The sequence below is a fragment of the Cnephaeus nilssonii genome (assembly GCF_951640355.1).
Source record: "Cnephaeus nilssonii genome assembly, chromosome: 6".
NCBI lineage: Eukaryota > Metazoa > Chordata > Mammalia > Chiroptera > Vespertilionidae > Cnephaeus > Cnephaeus nilssonii.
This window is the reverse complement of record NC_137077.1, coordinates 6,324,012-6,342,093: the sequence shown is the minus strand read 5'-3', so window position 1 is coordinate 6,342,093 and position 18,082 is coordinate 6,324,012. Positions and strand designations below refer to the sequence as shown.

General features: G+C 53.2%; 1 protein-coding gene across 4 annotated transcripts in view; it reads right to left on the bottom strand.

The window, feature by feature from the left end:
• PLA2G6 (phospholipase A2 group VI) overlaps nt 1–17,792 on the bottom strand; it is a 44,500-nt gene extending 26,708 nt beyond the window's left edge. For 2 of the 4 annotated variants that reach the window (XM_079773863.1, XM_079773864.1), the window contains exons 1-2: nt 17,666–17,792; nt 9,465–9,718 (exon numbers count right to left, since the gene is read on the bottom strand). In XM_079773863.1, coding sequence (XP_079629989.1) covers nt 9,465–9,673 — 209 coding nt within the window. In that variant the 5' untranslated portion in view covers nt 9,674–9,718; nt 17,666–17,792. Of the gene's footprint in view, nt 1–9,464; nt 9,719–12,516; nt 12,626–17,068; nt 17,344–17,665 lie in introns of those variants that run through there. The other 2 variants (XM_079773862.1, XM_079773865.1) reach the window with 2 other exon arrangements.
• Between the last annotated feature and the right edge of the window lie 290 nt (nt 17,793–18,082).

The following is an 18,082-nucleotide window of genomic DNA, read 5'->3' as shown; positions in this document are numbered from 1 at the left end:
AACCAGGTCACCGGCTGGGGACAACCAGAAACGCCAGACAAAACATACAAAGCATCTGCGTGAGGCGCTGGATACCTAGTCAGACAGTGAAGAACTGCTGGGCGGGCAGGGATTATGGAAACCCAGGACGTGAGCCTGCTGATTAGGCTGCTGCTACTTGAGAGGCTGGAGGGACACGCGGCAGCATCAACAACCTCACAGGCTCCGGGGACAGGGACTGGAGGCCAGGGTCTGCAGGCAGAGCCCTGGTGACCACCTCTTTAATCTGGGTCCTGAAAGCTTTCACCCTAGGAAAGCCTTCACAAGGGCAGGCTGGCTCAGCCTCAAATAACTCGTTCCAGAAACTGGACTGAGGCGGTCCCCAGTGAGCGTGCTGCCAGGTACCTGGGAGATACACACATAAAGGAAACATCAAACTAGGCTTCAGATTACTCCTACACGCATTGTTGCGCATCCAAAGTCCGGCACAATCAGAACTCGCCAGGCCCCCGAGGAGATACGACAATAGAAAAGAAAACCAACAGAAACAGATCTATACGCGAAAGGCTGCAAATATTAAAGTTATCTTATACAGACTTTAAAACAACTGGGACAATATTCAAGAGGATAAAATAGAAGACTTACAATTTTGGCCAAGAACTTTAAACTATATAAAAAAAAAAAAAAACCAAGTGGAAATTACAAAATTTTTTAAATGCAATTGTCAAAATGAAGAAAATGGCTAGTTATAATAGCAAATTAGACAATGCTGAGATAAAATTAGTGAATAGGAACTAGAAAAGATTGAACAGAATAAAGCATGGAGAAGACAGAAGATGGGAAAATATAGGAAAGTAGATAAAAGATATAGAATATATAGTAAGAAGATCTAACATACATTATAAGTAGAGCCACAAAAACAGAAGAGAGAGAGAATTGGACAGAAGCCATATGTGAAGAGTTAACAACTGTGAACTTTCCAAAATTGATGAAAAACACTGATTTAAAATACCTTCTGAGCCCCCCTCCACCAAAAAGAAGCAGAAGAAGGGGAAGGGGAAGAAGGAGAAAGAGAAGAAGAAGAAGTCTACACTTAAGGACTTTGCAGAGGTTTAGAACATGGATCAAAATTCTTCGACACTCCTCCCACTGGGAGGGAATTTGTCTCTTTACGCTTTAATCTGGCTCTGTAACTGCTTTACTACTAGAATATGGCGGAAGTGGTACTGTCCTAGTTTCTGGACCAAGCCTTAAGGGACTGGAAGCTTCTACCTCTTTTCTCTTGGGATCCAGCCATCATGCCCTAGGGAAGCTGAGCACCCATGGAGGTGACTGTAGGTCCTGGACCCTCGGCCCTGGATGAGCTCCCAGCCAACAGCCAGTACCAACTTGGCCAACTGTGAGTGAGCCATTTTAACCGTGGATCTTGCAGTCAAGCCACCCCAGCTGGTGCTGTGTAGACTAGAACTGAGCCTTTCCCACTGAGCTCCACTCAAATTACAGATTTGTGAGCTAAATAATTGAGACTGTTTTCAACCACTACATTTTGGAGTAGTTTGTTACATAGCAATACCGGAGAATGACATATATTGGTGAACATACTGTAACATAGCAATAACTGACACATGTACCCTACTACAACTGCTGAAAACAAAATGCGAAGAGGAAATATTAAAAATAGCAGAGAAGAAGGTCATCTTCAAAGGACAACCAGTACACTGAGAGCTGGCTTCTCAACAATGGAAGCCAGAGACAATGGAACGACATCCTGAAAGAGCTGTAAGAAAATAAACACCGAAGAGAATTCTATGGCCAGAAAGCAGACGAACACAGAACCTACAAGTATGAAGTTGAAATTAAAACATTTCACTAGTCAGCCTGGCCGGCTTGGCTCAGGGGTTGAGCGTTGACCTATGAACCAGGAGGTCACGGTTCAATTCCCTGTCAGGGCACATGCCCGGATAGCAGGCTCAATCCCCAGTGTGAGGTGTGCAGGAGGCAGCCAATCAGTGATCCTCATCATTGTTTCTATCTCTTTCCCACTCTCCCTTCCTCTCTGAAATCAATAAAAATATTTTTAAAAACGCCAAAAAACAAAAACATTTCACTAGTCAGAGAGAGAGACACTGTCATTAGCAGACCTAAACAAAAGGAAATATAAAATTATTTTCATGAAGTAGAAGGAACCTTATCCCAGGTGAATGATCAACAATAAAGATGCTGAAAAAAAAATGAAATGGTATATTTATAGGCAAATCTAAATGAATATTGACAATATAATGTCTTATTGTGCTTAAAATAAAAGTATTAATAAGAAAAAAAAAGTACATGGCATAGAAGCCTGGAGGGGGATAAATGCAGTTAAAGGGTTCCAAGGCCCATTTATTGTTCTGGAAGATTCTAGAGTACCAATTATACTTCAGTAAGCCCAAGGATGTGTGTTACAATCTCTAGGGCTCTATCAAGAACTGTGGAAGGTTTCAGATTTTGCCCTAGTTGCAAACTAACAAGTTAGCCTGACACAGTTTCATGGATGCTGGCAGGAGACACAAGATTCCTGGATCAAAGACAAAGGGCAATTTATTACTCACAGCAACAGCAGTAGCCAGAGTATCAGCATTTGTGCCAATTCCCTGGGATCCAGTTCCCACAGGGTGACATGAAGAGGGTCAGGTGACACCTGCTCATGTTGCATCAGAGGAGAGAAACCCTGAGTGCAGGGAACTTGAATCTTCTGTAATTGTCAATAAGCAAATCTGTTTAAGCTTTGCTCTGGAGGAAGATACTGTCTTTATTACACAGGAGAGCAGGCAAGCCGGCCCTCTGCTCTGGAGAGAGACCCTCTCTCTGCCTTCCAAGGCTGTTCCCTGCAGACATCCTTGTACAGATAGCCCGAGCAAAGGTAACCAGGTCTCTGTTCACAAGATGTGCAGAAACACAAGACACCCATAGAGAAGTGTCTCTTAACAGTTATCACGAAAAGATAATAGAGTGTATAACTTCCAAGCTAACTGAGAGGGGGAATGGAATAATTAGAAAACAAGCATGAATTGCAAAAGCATTATGGTAAGTGGGGGGGAAAGTCAGACTCCTACAACTACGCGCTGCATGATTAAAAGGTAAAACTAGCCCAGCCAGTGTGGCTCAGTGGTTGAGCATCAGCCTAAAACCAGGAGGTCATGGTTCGATTCCTGGTCAGGGCACATGCCCAGGTTGCAGCCTCAATCCCCAGTTTGGCACGTGCAGGAGTCAGCCAATCAGTAGTTCTCTCTCATCAATGATATTCCTATTTCTCTTTCCTTCTCCCTTCTTCTCTGAAATCAATAAAAAAAAATATTTTTTTAAAAAAGCAACAAACCTGTAACAAATCTGAACAAGAAATAGAGAAAATACAAAGTACCATCTCTTCAGAGCCTTCAGATATTAAAAAGAAACAGGATATTATGAACAACTTTATGCCAATGAATTTGACAACTTAAAGTGGACAAATTTCTTGAAAACACAGCATAGCAAAACTGACACAAGAAGAAAGAGAAAATCTGGTAAAGAGAAAGGGAAAATCTATATCTGTTAAAGAAATTGAATACAGTCCTAGCCGTTTTGACTTAAGTGGATAGAGTGTCAGCCTGAGGACGGAAGGGTCCCAGGTTCGATTCCAGTCAAGGGCCCAGATTGTGGGCTCAATCCCAGCAGGGGATGTGCAGGAGGCAGCCAATGGATGATTCTCTCTCATCACTGATGTTTCAATCTCTCTCTCCCTCTCCCTTCCTCTCTGAAATCAATAAAAATATACAAAAGAAATTGAATACATACTATATTTTTAAAACTTCCCACAAAAACTCCAAGCTCAGATGGCTTCACTCATGAATTCTTCTAGACATTTAAAAAAAGAAATATCAGTCTTAAACAATTTTCAGAAAATGGGAGGATTACTTATCAACTCTTTGTATAAGTCTAGCATAAAGCTGACACCAAAAACTGATTAGAGTATTTCTTAAAAGGAAAATTATGGGACAGTATGTCTCATAAATATGTACAGGAAGTGCCTGTGGGGAAAGTAGAGTCGAGAAAGAGGTTCTTTAAAGCGCATTTGTATGGCAATGGAAAATACCCAGGAAAGAGGGGGAACTGTGTAGGAGAGGAAAGATGATGGGGGTGGCTTCAATGAGACCCATGAGTGATGCATGTCCAGCCAGAACAAACAAGGAAGGCCCAGCACAGGGGTGCAGACTGGGTAGACGCGGTATAGGGAGCTTATGTCACTTCTCTTCTGGGTGCTTATTTCCTCAGTGAGACAGATGCCAGGCCATCCGGGAGGTGAGCATGAGGAGGGGCTGGAGGTAGAGGAGAGGACAGGCATGCCGTCCAGGAGAGCCGGACAGGGATGACCCCGAGAAATGCAGGGCTGCCAACAGGATGGCAGGGCACTTGGAGCTAATGTCATGACTTGAGGTGGGACCAGTGGGTGTGGAAGGGGTGTTCCTTCAGCCATGGTGGAGAGAACGGGAATGAACGCCTGTCGGGGTTGTGCCCAGCAAGCATAATGGAGAGAGAGAGCAACAGGAAAGCGGAGAGCACGTGCAAGGTGTGATTGTGAGGATGGCCATGGCGTCGAAGCAGTAAGAAGTAGAGTCCACGGAAGGGACGGGAGGAGGTTTCTGACAGGCAGCTGCACAGCCAAGTCCAGGCGCAGAAGTGCAGCGGGCCCGAGGGTCAGCCCCCTCCTGCGAAGCGGAGGTCACGTGTCGCACACGCCTTGAAGTGAGAGGCCTGATTCTGCTGGGATGCCGGTGAGGGCGGGCAGGTCTCAGCAAATAGCATATGCCACAGTCAATGTCAGCAGTCAATGATTAATTCGTACCAGGAACACAAGTGTGGACGTTATCACAACGTACACAGCAATGCGACCAGTGACCGCCCGGGGCTCACAGCAGAAGAGCCAGGGCCCTGGACCATATGTCAGGCCGGGGCCCAGGATGGGCCCAGGTGAGCTGAGCCCCGCCCAGTTCGCCACCCTGCCAGGTGGCTCTGGTGAAAGGAAAGGAGGAAGTGGGCTCTGGAGGCAGAGTGCCTGGGTCTGAATCCCATTTTGCTGCTGACCAGCTAGGTGACCTTGGGCAGGTTACTTAACTTCTCTGAGCTGCGTTCCCTCCTCTGTAAGACAGCGTCATAACCCCCACCGCTGGGACTGCTGTGAGGATGGAGGGGGTTAACACTGAGCCGAGTCCTCTCACATGGGACGCGCTAATAAACCACAGACACCATTATTGCAGCTGCTGCCACCTGCAGCAGCCAGGGTCCAATCTCTCCAGCCAGCAGGGGGGTTGTGGGACTCACAAGCCTTAGGCAACAAAACCTGGGGACTCCCAAGACCCTAATTCCCTTCATCATCCTAAAGCTATGTCTGCCAGCTACTAGCAGCTACAGGACTGCAGGAACACCTCCACCTGGGCCAGGCTGGAAGCAGGACTCTGACATCTCTCTCTCACACCTTCCTGCAGTTCAAAGCCCCGCCCCCCCCCCCCCCCCCCGCCCCCCGGCAAGTAAAGGAGGAGACCTGTGAAGAACAGAGGCTCATCCAGCAGGGTGTGGCTCAGTGATCGAGCATCAGCCCAGGAACCAAAGTAAGGTTTGATTCTGGTTGCGGGCTCTATGCCCAGTAGGGGGTGTGCAGGAGGCAGACGATTGATGATTCTCATCATTGATGTTTCTATCTCCTCCTCCCTTCCTCTCAGAAACCAATTTTTTTAAAAAGTTTAAAAAATAAAATAAATTTTACAAAGGACCGAGTCTCAGCCCCTGAAAAGGGTGTCTGCTGTACTGAGCCTTCTCTCTACACACCGCAGGGTGTCAGAGCAGGGGGGAGGCCCTCACTCCCAGGCACACCCCAGGCCCGGCACTGACATGTCAGCAACTCTTCATAAGAACCTCCGCTCCAGCACCCCACTCTCCGACCATCCACTCACGCTTCCCAGCTCACCCCCTCCAGCCCTGACAAAGGACCTGGCACACAGTGGCCCGTGATGAATACTGTTAAAGCTGGATGAATATTTCACACTCATCTCACAAACCTGACATGTGTTAGGGAGTCAGGCCAGGATGAATACGATAGATCCAGCCTCTACCCACTCAGGGTCTGTGGTCCCCAGGCAGGCAGTCCACTGGGCGCAGGGATGGATTCCAGTGGGACACAGCAGCAGCACCTACTCTAGCCTGAAAGCCAGGGAAGGGCAAGGAGGAGTGCGGGCAGCAAAGACGGGCGAGTGTTCTAGGCAGAGGTAAGAGTCTGGGCAAAGGCCAGGAGCACAGGGAAGCCAGAGATGGGACCAGAGGGAGAGGCAAGGCCCTAGGAGGGGCCCTTTCACACCATGCTCATCAGCTGATATGCTAAGGACATGGCAGCCCTTGAAGAGTCAATCAGGGGTGTGGGTAATCAGATTTGCCCTCTAAGATGATTCTGAGAGGAGAGCAAGACTGCAGACAGAGCGCCCGGCCAGCACAGCTCAGTGGTTAAGCATCAATCAATGAACCAGGAGGTCACAGTTCGATTCCCGGTCAGGGCACGTGCTCAGGTTGTGGGCTTGAACCCCAGTGGGGGGCAGCCAATTCTCATCACTGATGTTTCTATCTCTGTCTCCCTTCTCTTCCTCTCTGAAATCAATAAAAAAAATATATTTTTTTAAAAAGACGCAGACAGAGCAACATCCCAGGAGGCAGGGAGCAAGGAGTCCAGGTACACAACCCCCATGGCCTGAAAAGAGACCAGCAGCAAAATGGAGAGTAACAGGACCCTGATTCTGGATTAGAATGTGACTGGAATGCAGCCTCCTTGTGACTAATTCCTGGCCAAAGGCATTTAGGTGGAAGGCATGTGTGCAACTTTCCAAGAAGCGTTCCTAAAGAGAGTGCCCTTCCGCCTTCCTGCTGGCTGCAAAGGCGGCTGTGACAGCTGATCTAACGTGGCCATCTGGGCCATGCGGTGATCTAGAGCAGGCGTCCTCAAACTACGGCCCGCGGGCCACATGCGGGTGTTTTTGCCGTTTTGTTTTTTTACTTCAAAATAAGATATGTGCAGTGTGCATAGGAATTTGTTCATAGTTTTTTTTAAAACTATAGTCCGGCCCTCCAACGGTCTGAGGGACAGTGAACTGGCCCCCTGTTTAAAAAGTTTGAGGACCCCTGATCTAGAGAATGGAAGCCACACGTGGTGGAGCAACAAGACAGCAGGAGCCTGGGCCGCTGAGGACTTTGAGGGGCAGGGCTGCCACACCAGCCCTTTCTGCCATGGCTGTCACTGAGGAGAAAACGGAAATTCTATCCTGTTTCCCCACTACCATGTTGGGCTTCCTGTCACTCAAGCCCGACCTAAGTGTAACTGACAGAGAAGCAGACTCAGGATATACGTGGGAGGAAAGCCAACAGAATTTGTTAAGGACCCAGACCTGGGGCTGTGGGAGGCGGAGGAATCAGGATCACCCCTGGGTGTCTGGATTGCGCAACCATGTCGATGGATGGTGATGCCCTTTGCTGACACGGAAATGCTGGGATGGGAGCAGGTTAAGAGAGGAGAACAAAAACAGCCGCCAGAGCCAAGTGAGGAATGTCAGGAATTCCAAGAAGAGATATGAGCTTAGCTTGAAACCCCACCCACTACTGCTCTTTGTGCTGCCTGAACACATGGGAACAGCCGCACACGAAGAGAAATGGATTCGGAACTGGATGACACAAAGATTCGGCTTCTTCGCTGCTTCCTGTGCCACCTGGAGCATCCCTGCTCATTCCTGAGCCTCGGTGTTCTCACCCACACAAGGAGACGCTGCTTCCTCGTTTCCCTCCACAGGTCGCTGGAGGAGGCGCTAATGCACCGTATGTGCAAGTATGTTGGCGAGAAGGTGCACCAGTACAGGTGTAGTTAATAAACTGCTGGTAAAGGGTTTAACCTGCGAGATGGAAGTCTGCCCAGAGCGGGGCTCAAGCTTCCCCAGGCAAAGCTGGAATCCTGTCAATGGAAACTTACAACTCACAGGACGCAGTGATGATTTGCACGTGGAGAGTGTGGAGCCCCCGGGGCAGGGCACCTCAAAAGCAAGGATGGCCCTGGCCCGGTGGCTCAGTTGGTTGGAGTGTCATCCCATCACCAAAAGGTTGCGAGTTCGACTCCTGATCGGGGCGTGTATGGGAGGCAACAGATCAGTGTTTCTCTCACATTGTCGTCTCTCCCTCTCTCTCTAAAATCAATAAAAACATATCCTCAGGTGAGGATAAAAAAAAAAAAAAAGTAAGGATGAGTGGCCCTCCAAGGAGTGGACACAATGCCCTGGTCAGCTGTGCTTCCCGGAACAGCAGCCCTCAGCTGCAGGCCTGGGGAAGGGCAGCCAGAGCTCCGACTAGTCCTGCTTTGTTTAAACTATGTCTGAACTGGCCACTGAGCTGTATTCTTGCCCACCCGCCCACTAGGGTGCCTCTGCCTCAGTTTCCCCGTGGAGCCAGGCCCTGAATTCTCACCTCATTGACTGGGGCCGATACCTTGCCTTGCTCTTCTCCTGGCGGCTGGACCTTGACCCCCAGCTGCCACTTCCTGAGACTCTTGCTGCCACGCCTGCTTACTCAGAATGACCCCGAGGTTCCCTTCTCACCAAGGCGCTGGGTGCACCTAGGATCCGGCCAGAGCCTTCTGCCTGCAGGTCCCCCCTCCGTGCCTCCCACGTCTGGAACAACCTTTTCCATTCTGTTCTGCCTGACACACTCCTACTCATTCTCCCACACAGAGGAGCCCACCAGGAAGTGGTGCCTCCTTGTGTCCCCCTGTTCTGTGGGCCCCTCACGTAGTATTGCCTGGTCTGCAGGTGGCCTCCCCCAAGGATTGCGCGTTCCTTGGAAGCACAGAGCGCGTTTTGTCACCTCCAGAGACACGAGGTGCTCGGAGCACGGTGACTGGATGGATGGAGGACGGGGTGGCGAGAGGAATAAATAAACAGAAAGGGGGCTGTTGGTACGAGCCAACTCAGTGCCAGCCTGCAGGAACCCACGCTCCTCTGGACCGTGCATTTTAGGCCATTGGCCACTCCTCTCCCCTTTTCCTAATAGCCCTGCAGCTGGCTTCTGACCCCTCCCTTCTAGTGGCCGACCCAGTGTGCCCTGAGAAGTGACAGCTATCTACCTCTTACAAGCTCTCCTGAACAAAACTAGGCCAGCCCCTGGAGACTGTCATGCCTTTGAAGACCCAGGGCTGCAGGTGACCCCTGGGCCTTACCCGACCTAGCCTCTCTGTCTGCATGGGTCAAGCCCCACGGCAGGGAACAGCCCAGTCTTCTGCCCCCCATGCCCCTGCTCCAGGGACCCTGATGGAGTCTAGGAAGCCCCTCCCTCCGCTGAAGAGCAGCTCCCTCTCCCAGCCCTCTCCTGACCCCTCAGATGTAGACCCAAAGCCAGGGTCCTGGGAGAGTCAAAGGAAAGATGTGTGTGCCACAGCAGAGCTCACCCACCGGAAGGCGCTCTGTGAGTTCCTGGGGTTGACCAGGACGCAGTCCCACGTGCGACTGGGAACGTGGTGGAACAGAATCAGCTGCCCTTCCTCCCGAATCCGGCCACTCGAGGAGTAGTCGGCCAGAGACACCTCCTTCACCCGGAACGGGTTAGAGAACAAGCTGGTGACGCTGCTGAGGGTGTTAACCAGGCGGCCGAAGAACTGCATCTTCTGCGGGGCCGGTGGGGGGACCCTGCTGCCTTCCCCCTCCGTCTGGAAGAAAACGGGGTCTCTGGTTAGCGGGGCTCAGTCTCCCAGGCCCACCTCACCAAGGACAGCAGTTTCCTGCCCAGGTGGCTCCCCACCAGTGTGGTCCCCCTGATTCTGGGCCTGGAGGGAGCTGACAAGGAAGGGAGAGAGAATGGCACTGGGTGGGAGGGAAGAGGCCTTGTGGGAGTAACAGAGCTGCCACCGGCACAGGCGACCGGACCCAGTGTCCCACAGAGACTCAGTTTGCTCATCTGTGATATGGAGCCGTGCGGATCCAAGGAATGCACACACGGGCGGCCCTGCCCTGGGCCAATGGAGCGGCTCTCCTTACGTGGGGGAGGGGGAGAGTCAACTTTTTGGTACTCGAAGAGCTTGGCAGGGTCCTTTCAATTCCACAAACAAACCAGTGTCCCCGCTCTACCAGAAACCACAGGACCAGGGGGACTCACACTCCCAGGGGAGGGAACGGTAAGTCCGTGTCTGACACCTTTAACACCTGCCGCCCTGGTTTCCCAAGGAGCTCGGAGGGACCACAAAACCGAGCTCCCGAAAATGAAGAGGAATGAACAGACTCGGAAAAAGTGACCACCTATTTGGATGGACGTTTTACGTTTCATGTTCATGGGGTCACAGTTTCTGCTATTAAATTATCCTGTTTGGATGATAGAATGATTGTATTTTTTAAAATATATTTTTATCAATTTCAGAGAAGAAGGGAGAGGGGGAGAGAGATAGGAACATCAATGATGAGAGAGAATCATTGATCGGCTGCCTCCTGCACGCCCCCCACAGGGGATCGAGCCCACAACCCGGGCATGTGCCCTGACTGGGAATTGAACCCTGACCTCCTGGTTCATAGACTGACGCTCAATCACTGAGCCATGCTGGCCGGGCATGGATGACTGAATTAGATGTCTTGCTATTTCCTGGGTCCCCAGAAAGCACACTGCCTTCCTGAGTGAGTGTCACCAAAGTCAGGTGACAATGAGCCAGAGACCACCCTGTCTCTGTGCGGCACACACCTGCCAAAAGGGTGTGTCAGACCCGAGGACAGAGGGTGGAGGTGTGGGCAGGCGAGTGGACACTAGTCACACCCTGGCTGTGTGCTGAGGAGAAAATCAACTTTAGGGACAACAGGAACAACAAAAGGCCTCATTTAATTATCTAAACTGAGAATACGAGTCAATAATAATTACATCAGAGGCGTTTACTGAGCACTTACTAGGGAGTAGGCCCGAAGCTAAAGACGTCACGTCAGTCTCACGTCATTCTCACAAAACCACAGGAGGCAGGTGCACTGAGCACACAGCTCAGCTCTGGAGCAAAACTGCGTTCAGATCCCAGCCTCGCCACCAACGCGGGACAAGCACGTGGCCTTCTGTGACAGGCTCAGCGGCATCGAGTCCATGACGCACCCGTGCTGTTCATGGGCCACAAGCACAGCCTGCAGAGCCCCTCCCCACCCCTGCCTCCCACCCGCTGCAGCCTCTCCCCTGGAGTCCCACCATCAGCTCCAAACCACGCACAATTCCAGAAAGCAATGCTGTTTCACACCTCCTTTCCTGTCTATCTGAAATGTCCTTCCTCGCCTTTGATCCTCCTGCACAATTCCTTCTACGACTCACACCAGACACTCATGGGCCTCGCCGCGGGCCTGTGCCAAGAGCTTACACCTATTAGCCAGCGCGTGGGCACCCCCACCTACACAATTGTTACCACTGTAGTCCTCATTTCACACTTGAGGAGATCAAAGAACAGAGAGGTAAAGTGACACGCCCAAGGTCACACGGCTAGAAGGGCGGGCTCTGGAGTCGGAGCTCCTTAAAGGCAGGTGCTCCCCTCTGTACACTCACCCCTAGCGCTAAGCTTGGCCCACAGGACATTTGTTAAAACATAATTTACGTAATTTAATGGAGTAAAAATTATGCACAGCAAAAAAAGAGAGAAATAGACTGATAGAAAACATACCAAAATACTAAGGGTAGAGAAGAGTATAGGTTTTATGGGCAATTTTTTTCTTTTCCCTATTTTCCAAATGGTATGGGAAATTATTCCATTTTTTAAAGAAAAGTACCGTAGGTGTGGTGGTAGCCGGAGGGAAACGGGGATGGGAGTAGGTAGAGGTTGCAAAGGGGGGACAGATGGGGATGGAAGAGACTTTGCTTTGGGCGATGGGCGCACGACGCGGTGTGTTTTGTTGAGCTGTACAATAGACACCTCTGTGGTTTTGTGAACCAATGTCGCCCCAATAAATTCCATTTTGAAAAAGCAAGTGGGAGTATAGGGGAGATGGGGCCCGTGGGGGCCAGGCGTGGCTTAGGGAGGTGGCAGGAGGCTTCCAGGGGGCGGGCTGGCTGCCCTGGGAATGGTGCTCACAGGAATGGGGAAGCCAGGAGCATCAGCAGGGAGCCCTCGCAGGTTAAGGGGTCCAGCCAGATGAAGGAAGGTACCCCGCCCAAGAGGAGACACGCCCTCCGGGTCCTGCCGTGAGGGGTGCCTCCCACAGACAGCAGCCTGACCGCTGAAAGGACACACCTGCCCTCCTCCCGCCTCCGGCTGGGCAAGAGGATGGAATGACACAATGTGGGGACAGTGGCCAGGACACGCCGGGCACACACAGTGGCCGTTGTTATCACGAGGTGGAAGAGAGGAAATGAAAACCACCGCGCCACATCCTGGAACAATCATAACAGGCCAGCAGGGAAAGTGGCGAGTGTGGCATGGACAGCGCAGGCCTGCGTCCCGGCTCAGCACGCTCCTGTCACCCCCTCCCGCCTCCCTCCGCCCCCACCGCCTCTGACCTCAGACTCAGGGGTTTTTCCAGCGCAGCTGCAGGAGGACGACGCTGGGCCGGGGAGCCGGCTGCCGTTCCCAACCTGTAAGGTCCCTCCCAGCCACCGCTCCCCTGCACAGCCTTGTCACCCCTCTCTTCCTCTCGCTCTCACAGCTGCTTGCCCTTTGACCTCCCCATGGTGTCAGCATTTGCTTTCACTTGCTGACAACTGTTCTCATCCTCACCTGGGCTTGCTCTCTGCACCTGGGTGGGGCCAGGTCACCTGACAGGGCCGTACCCTGCTGGGCACCGGAAGCTGCTGCAAGCAGCCCCCAAACGCCACGAGGGTACGACACGAACAAGAGCTTCGTGGTGACAGTGATGGCAACAGTTCTGATTCCACTCCAGGCAGCCGCCAGGCGGGGGTTTTGCGTCCCCTGGAGTGTGGCTGGCTGTTTTGGCCTGTTCTCAGTGTTGCTCCCCTGCCCCCTGGCACAGGCCCAGCTTGCCTGCTCAGGTCCTTCAGGGAAGAACGACAGTGGCTGCTGGGGTGAGGCGTCCCTGGAGGAATTGTAAGGCAGGAAGGACAAGCAATATTATCCCCATTTCTGAGATAAAGAAACTGAGGCCCCGAGAGGCCTTAAATTGTGGGTGTTCAAAGAGCAATTTAAGAAGCACGTGTTGATGTCCACCAGAAAAACAAACAAAAAGCCCTCACTGGGATCAGAGGCGACTGGAACCAACAGGTAGAATCTTGGGTGAACTTCCTGGAAGGGGTTCACAAAGTGAGTAGTCACAGGGGTCCCCATGCCCAGTCCCTGTCTAAACAAGTACACAGTCCCTTGCGGGGACAGTGTCGGGAAGAACGGCTAGAGGAGGTGGCTCTTGAGCTGTACCCTGAAGTTGGGGACGGGGTAGAGGTCCTCCCAGCAGACGGAGCCCAGAGAACGTGTGGGAAAGCCTGGGGACTGGAGCCCATCTGGAAGGAGCATCGTCACTAGTCCAGGAGGCACAGAGGAGGGGCTCCTGCTGCTGTCAGCGTGGATACTGGTCACCACGGCACCGTTTGTCCAGCACCGGCCATGCCAGCCTTGACCACCGCCACCCTGCGAAGTGGGCTCCATCGGTGTGGCAGAGGATGGGGAGCTCGTGGTGAAACAGCTCTCCCAGAGTGAAGGGACACCTCCCGGCCTGTCCCTCCTGGAATGCCCCTCCCCCCCACCCCACCCCCAATTCCTGCCAGAGCCTCTGCTCCTCCTTCAAGGCCCAGCTGCACCCTGGGAACCCTCAGGGCCCTGGATCTGCCCCTCCTGCCACACTCCCTCCCAGCTTCCCCACAGCCCTTTCTGTACATACGCACCCTGAGGGCCTGGTCCACCCACCAGCTTACACCCCTCTGTGCAAATCAGACCCCTGTGAGGGGCTCCCCATCACCCTCCAGAGAAAGGATGTGAGCATCGGCATGGGCTGGCCCGGCCCGCCCTCCAGCCCGCTGCTTGCACTGCAGCTCCAGCCACGCTGCCCACCGCAGCCTCCCGGAGCATGTCACTCGGGCCTGTGTCGCTGCACCCTCCCTCCCCCACCCCCCGCCCCACACCTATCTTCCGTCTCAGAGGGTGCTCTCAAAAAGGACTGTTAGACAAATGAATAATCCCTCTTATCCCTCTTGTCCTTCAAGGCGGGGCTCATGTGCCACCTCTTCTAAGAACCATGCCCTGTGTCTCCCCTGCTCTCAGCCCCCGGTGCCCCTGCTCCTGCCTCTGTACCCCACCGCCCAGCGCACACACACTGCCGTCCTTACCCTGCAATTATGGGGGTGTATCTGTGGGTTTGTGCTGCCACCTGCCCCCTTATTATTTGTTTATCAAAGCACCTAGCAAGTAGTGATTTAGCCAAGCACCTAACGTGTCTGGTGAATGAACGAGGGAGAACTAGTGAATGAGCCAGCTGGAGGCCCACAGGCCGCACCTCTGAGGCGCTCCATCCAACTCCCGCAGGTGGTAACGGAACACACACCCTACTCCCCACCCACTCGGAGCTGCAGCATCTCCAAGAAAGGCTCAGGGGCGCTCGACCCTGACCCTGCACCAGGGAAACCTTGACGGGGCTCCTGCTGGGCCCCAGGAGTGATCACTCAGTGCGCTTGGGTCTGGAAAGCTCAGCTTTACAGACACCAGCTGAGCTCTCACTCCAAGGGGGAAACTCTCACAGCCTCTGCCTCCTTCTTGGAGAAGCCTGGCCAGAGGGCAGGATGGCCGCTGGGAGGTGCGTAACAGGATCCTCAGGCAGCCAGGCCAGGAAGCTGACCTCACGGGACTGGCCACGTGGGGACCCTGGGAACACACGCAGAACTGCTCCCGCTGGAAATCAGGCCTCCTGAGCCACTGCTTACGACAGGATGTCCCATGATCGGAGCAATGGCCACGGGACAGCGACACCCTCCTGTGCAGCCGATGGCTCCCCCAGTCCACCTTGGCAGGACGGGCTGAGAACACGGGGTCTGATCCGAGCACCGGCCCCCTGGCCACTGTGGACTCCCTTCGTGCACCTCGGCACGTGAGCGCATGTCCCCACAGCCACCATGCTTTCCGGCTGGCAGGGAATTCTTTCTGCTGGCTGCCTTGAAGCTCACAAATGCCCGTTCAAGCGGGGAAGTGCAATTGGGGGAATACGGGAAACCGATGCCCAGGGAGAGGAGATGGGAGGTGCTGCCTGCAGCTGGACTCATGCCTTCTTCCTTAGACTCCTGAACAGCACTAGGCGGAGGGCCTGCACACAGTAGGCGCTCAACTGGTGCGTGAGGAAAGACTAGATGAGAGTGGGGGTCAAGTCAAATGCCATCTCCACCTCCCATCTGAGCCTCTGGACCTCCAAGGCTGCCTCCAAGACAAAACGTCCCTCCAAACGTTCACCCTGACCCCAGCTCGTCCCTCTTGCCTAAGCGAGTGACGAATGCGGAAGAGCTCGCACCTATCACCTACACCCCAACACCACTGCCACGTTCACCCAGCACCCCTGAGTACCAGATGCCTCACCACATCTTGTAGGTAATTATCATATTTCATCCTCAAGACACTCATAAAAGAAGGCACACGCTGCCATATTACACCCAGGAAACGGCGGCACAGGAGGGTATGTAACTTGCCAGATCTGAACCGAAACCATTGGAACCCAGAGCCCCGGCTCGTACTCCTCAGACTCGCTCGGGAGCAAGCCTGACTGGGCGATGGCTGAGTCAGGCCTGACTTTCAGACTCTTGTACTCCCAAAGCTGAGGCCCCCGTCTTACAAACGCACTGCCATTCATATGAGTCAGAGCAAAAGGCTCTTTCCACAAAGGAAAAGGTGTCTCTCCCATTCACTCGGCTCAGCTGGACCAGACCAGTGCTGCTGGAGCTGGGCCGGAGACACCAGTCACTCAGAGATCTTTGGGCTGATGGCATGGCCTCTTTATGACTCACTCTACAGAGATTTATTGAAGACCTATTACAAGGCAGGCATAGTTCTAACTGCTGGGAATACATGAACGAACAAAACAAAATCCCTGCCCTGCTAGAACTTATATGTTAGAGGGCTATAAACCAGAAAGAAGATAAACAGGCAAAACACATACGAAGGTTTAAATGCTGATTAGGTGCTCCTTCACTAGAGCAATGTGTGAGCGCACACACACGCACACACACACACACACACACACACACACACACGATTTCAACTCCTCCTCCCGCTCCTGCTAAGGTCATTCTGCTGAGTGAGCAGGAAATCCCCTTTTGAGGATCCTGTCATCTAAGAAGAAAGTGACCCATGGGAGGAGTAAAAGTGCCCTGGGCACCGGGACAGCAGCAGGGACCCTCACACCGCAGGGCACTCTCACGGGCTCTGGTGTCACCAAGTACTGTATTCAGATTCCAGTTCCAACTGACGTCAATTGGTGTGATCTCGGGCAACTCGCCTGCCCGCTTTCCTTATGTTAAAAGGGAATAACATGGGCTACACCAAGGGTAGCCTAGAACACAGTAAACAGTCCATTAATATCTGTTAAGTAAATGAGGAATGAATGAGCGGTAAGGTTAACATAGAAGAGAGCCTGACTCATAGCGCATGATCAATAAATACCGCCAAATACTCTGTAAAAGACAGTGTTACCTTCTACTTGTCTTTCCCTCCTCGTCTATGACAAAAGAGCAAAAGCATGCATTTGTACAGGACCACACTGATCTCAGAGCTTTGCTTTTCTACATTATCTCACACTTTGAACCTCACAGCAGCCTTCTGAGGGCAGGAAATACAATCCTCCCCGTCACCGATGAGGAAACTGAGACTCGGATGAAAAACAGCCTCCAAACTCCAGTAACATTCTGAGGCACAGACAGTAACAAAAACACTGCCTTCAGCCCAAGGGTGGAGCAGATGTGTTGCCAAACCAAACCTGCCTAACATCCTGTTGGGCGGGTAAGAGGCAGGTGAGGGAAAGATCCAGAAGCGTAGGGGAAGGGAAGGTATTTGTTTGATAGTCTATTTAAAAAAAAAAAAATTCCCTGAGCCCCATGCCCTCCTCCCTCTCCCACGCCCACGGCTTGCCTGTCCCAGTCACACGGTCACATGGGTCACATGCACCCTGTCACCAGCTTCCAGGTCATCTGTGGGAGCAGGAGGTGGACAGAAGCTTAGGGGGTTGGGAGACTCTGGGGTGAGGAGGCTATGGGGAAGGAGGGAGCCTGGGCGGGGGAGCAGGCAGGGAAACAAATGGGGGTGAAGTGGGGAGGAAATGGGAATACACAAAGGCAGAAAACTCGGGTGCGCTTAGGAAAAAGCGGGGGATAATCAGTGGGGCCAGAGTGAAAGCGGGGGGCCCCTGAGAGATGGGGAAGGGAGGAGGGGTTGACTCAGGAAGTTAGGGACAGAGGGAAGACACATGGGCAGGCTGAGGTCCTGATGGGGACCCACGGTCAAAGCTGGGGGTTCCTGGGAGACAAGAGAGGTCACGGGATGGGAGTTGAGGACGCTGGGGTCAAAGGGAGGAATCTGGGGGGGTACTCGGGTGTCCCACAGGGGTTAATGGAGAACATGCCTCAGGGAACGCGGGGAAGGTGCGAGGGGAGGACCACGAAGTCTGGGGCGCTGAGGAGGTTTGGGGGGGGCGCCCCCAGGCCCCGCCTCCCCTGCCCCGTCACTCACCTCGGCTTACTCAGCACTTCCACTTCCTTTTACTTCCGCAAACAAGCCCCCGGCCACAGCCGCCGCTCTCCGCCAATCAGCGAAGGCCTGGCCGCCCCGGCCGCGCTGCGGCCCCGCCCCCGCGCCGGGAGCGCGGCGCGCGAGGGAGGCGGGACGGCGCCGCCATCTTTTATCACCGCCCAATGGCCGAGGCTCCCGGCGCCGGGGGGGCCGGGCTGTGCGCTGCAGCCAATCCTCGCCGGCGGCGCGCGGCCATGTCTGTGCTGGGCGGAAGGTCCCTGTGACGGCGCGTTGGCAGACATGTTGGTGAGGGGCAGGACCTCCCCCTCCTCCACCCTCCGCTTCCTGACTAGGTCGGAGGCCTGAAGTCTGAGCCCACTGGCTCCTAAAGAGAAAACTAAACCCAGTAAAGACACA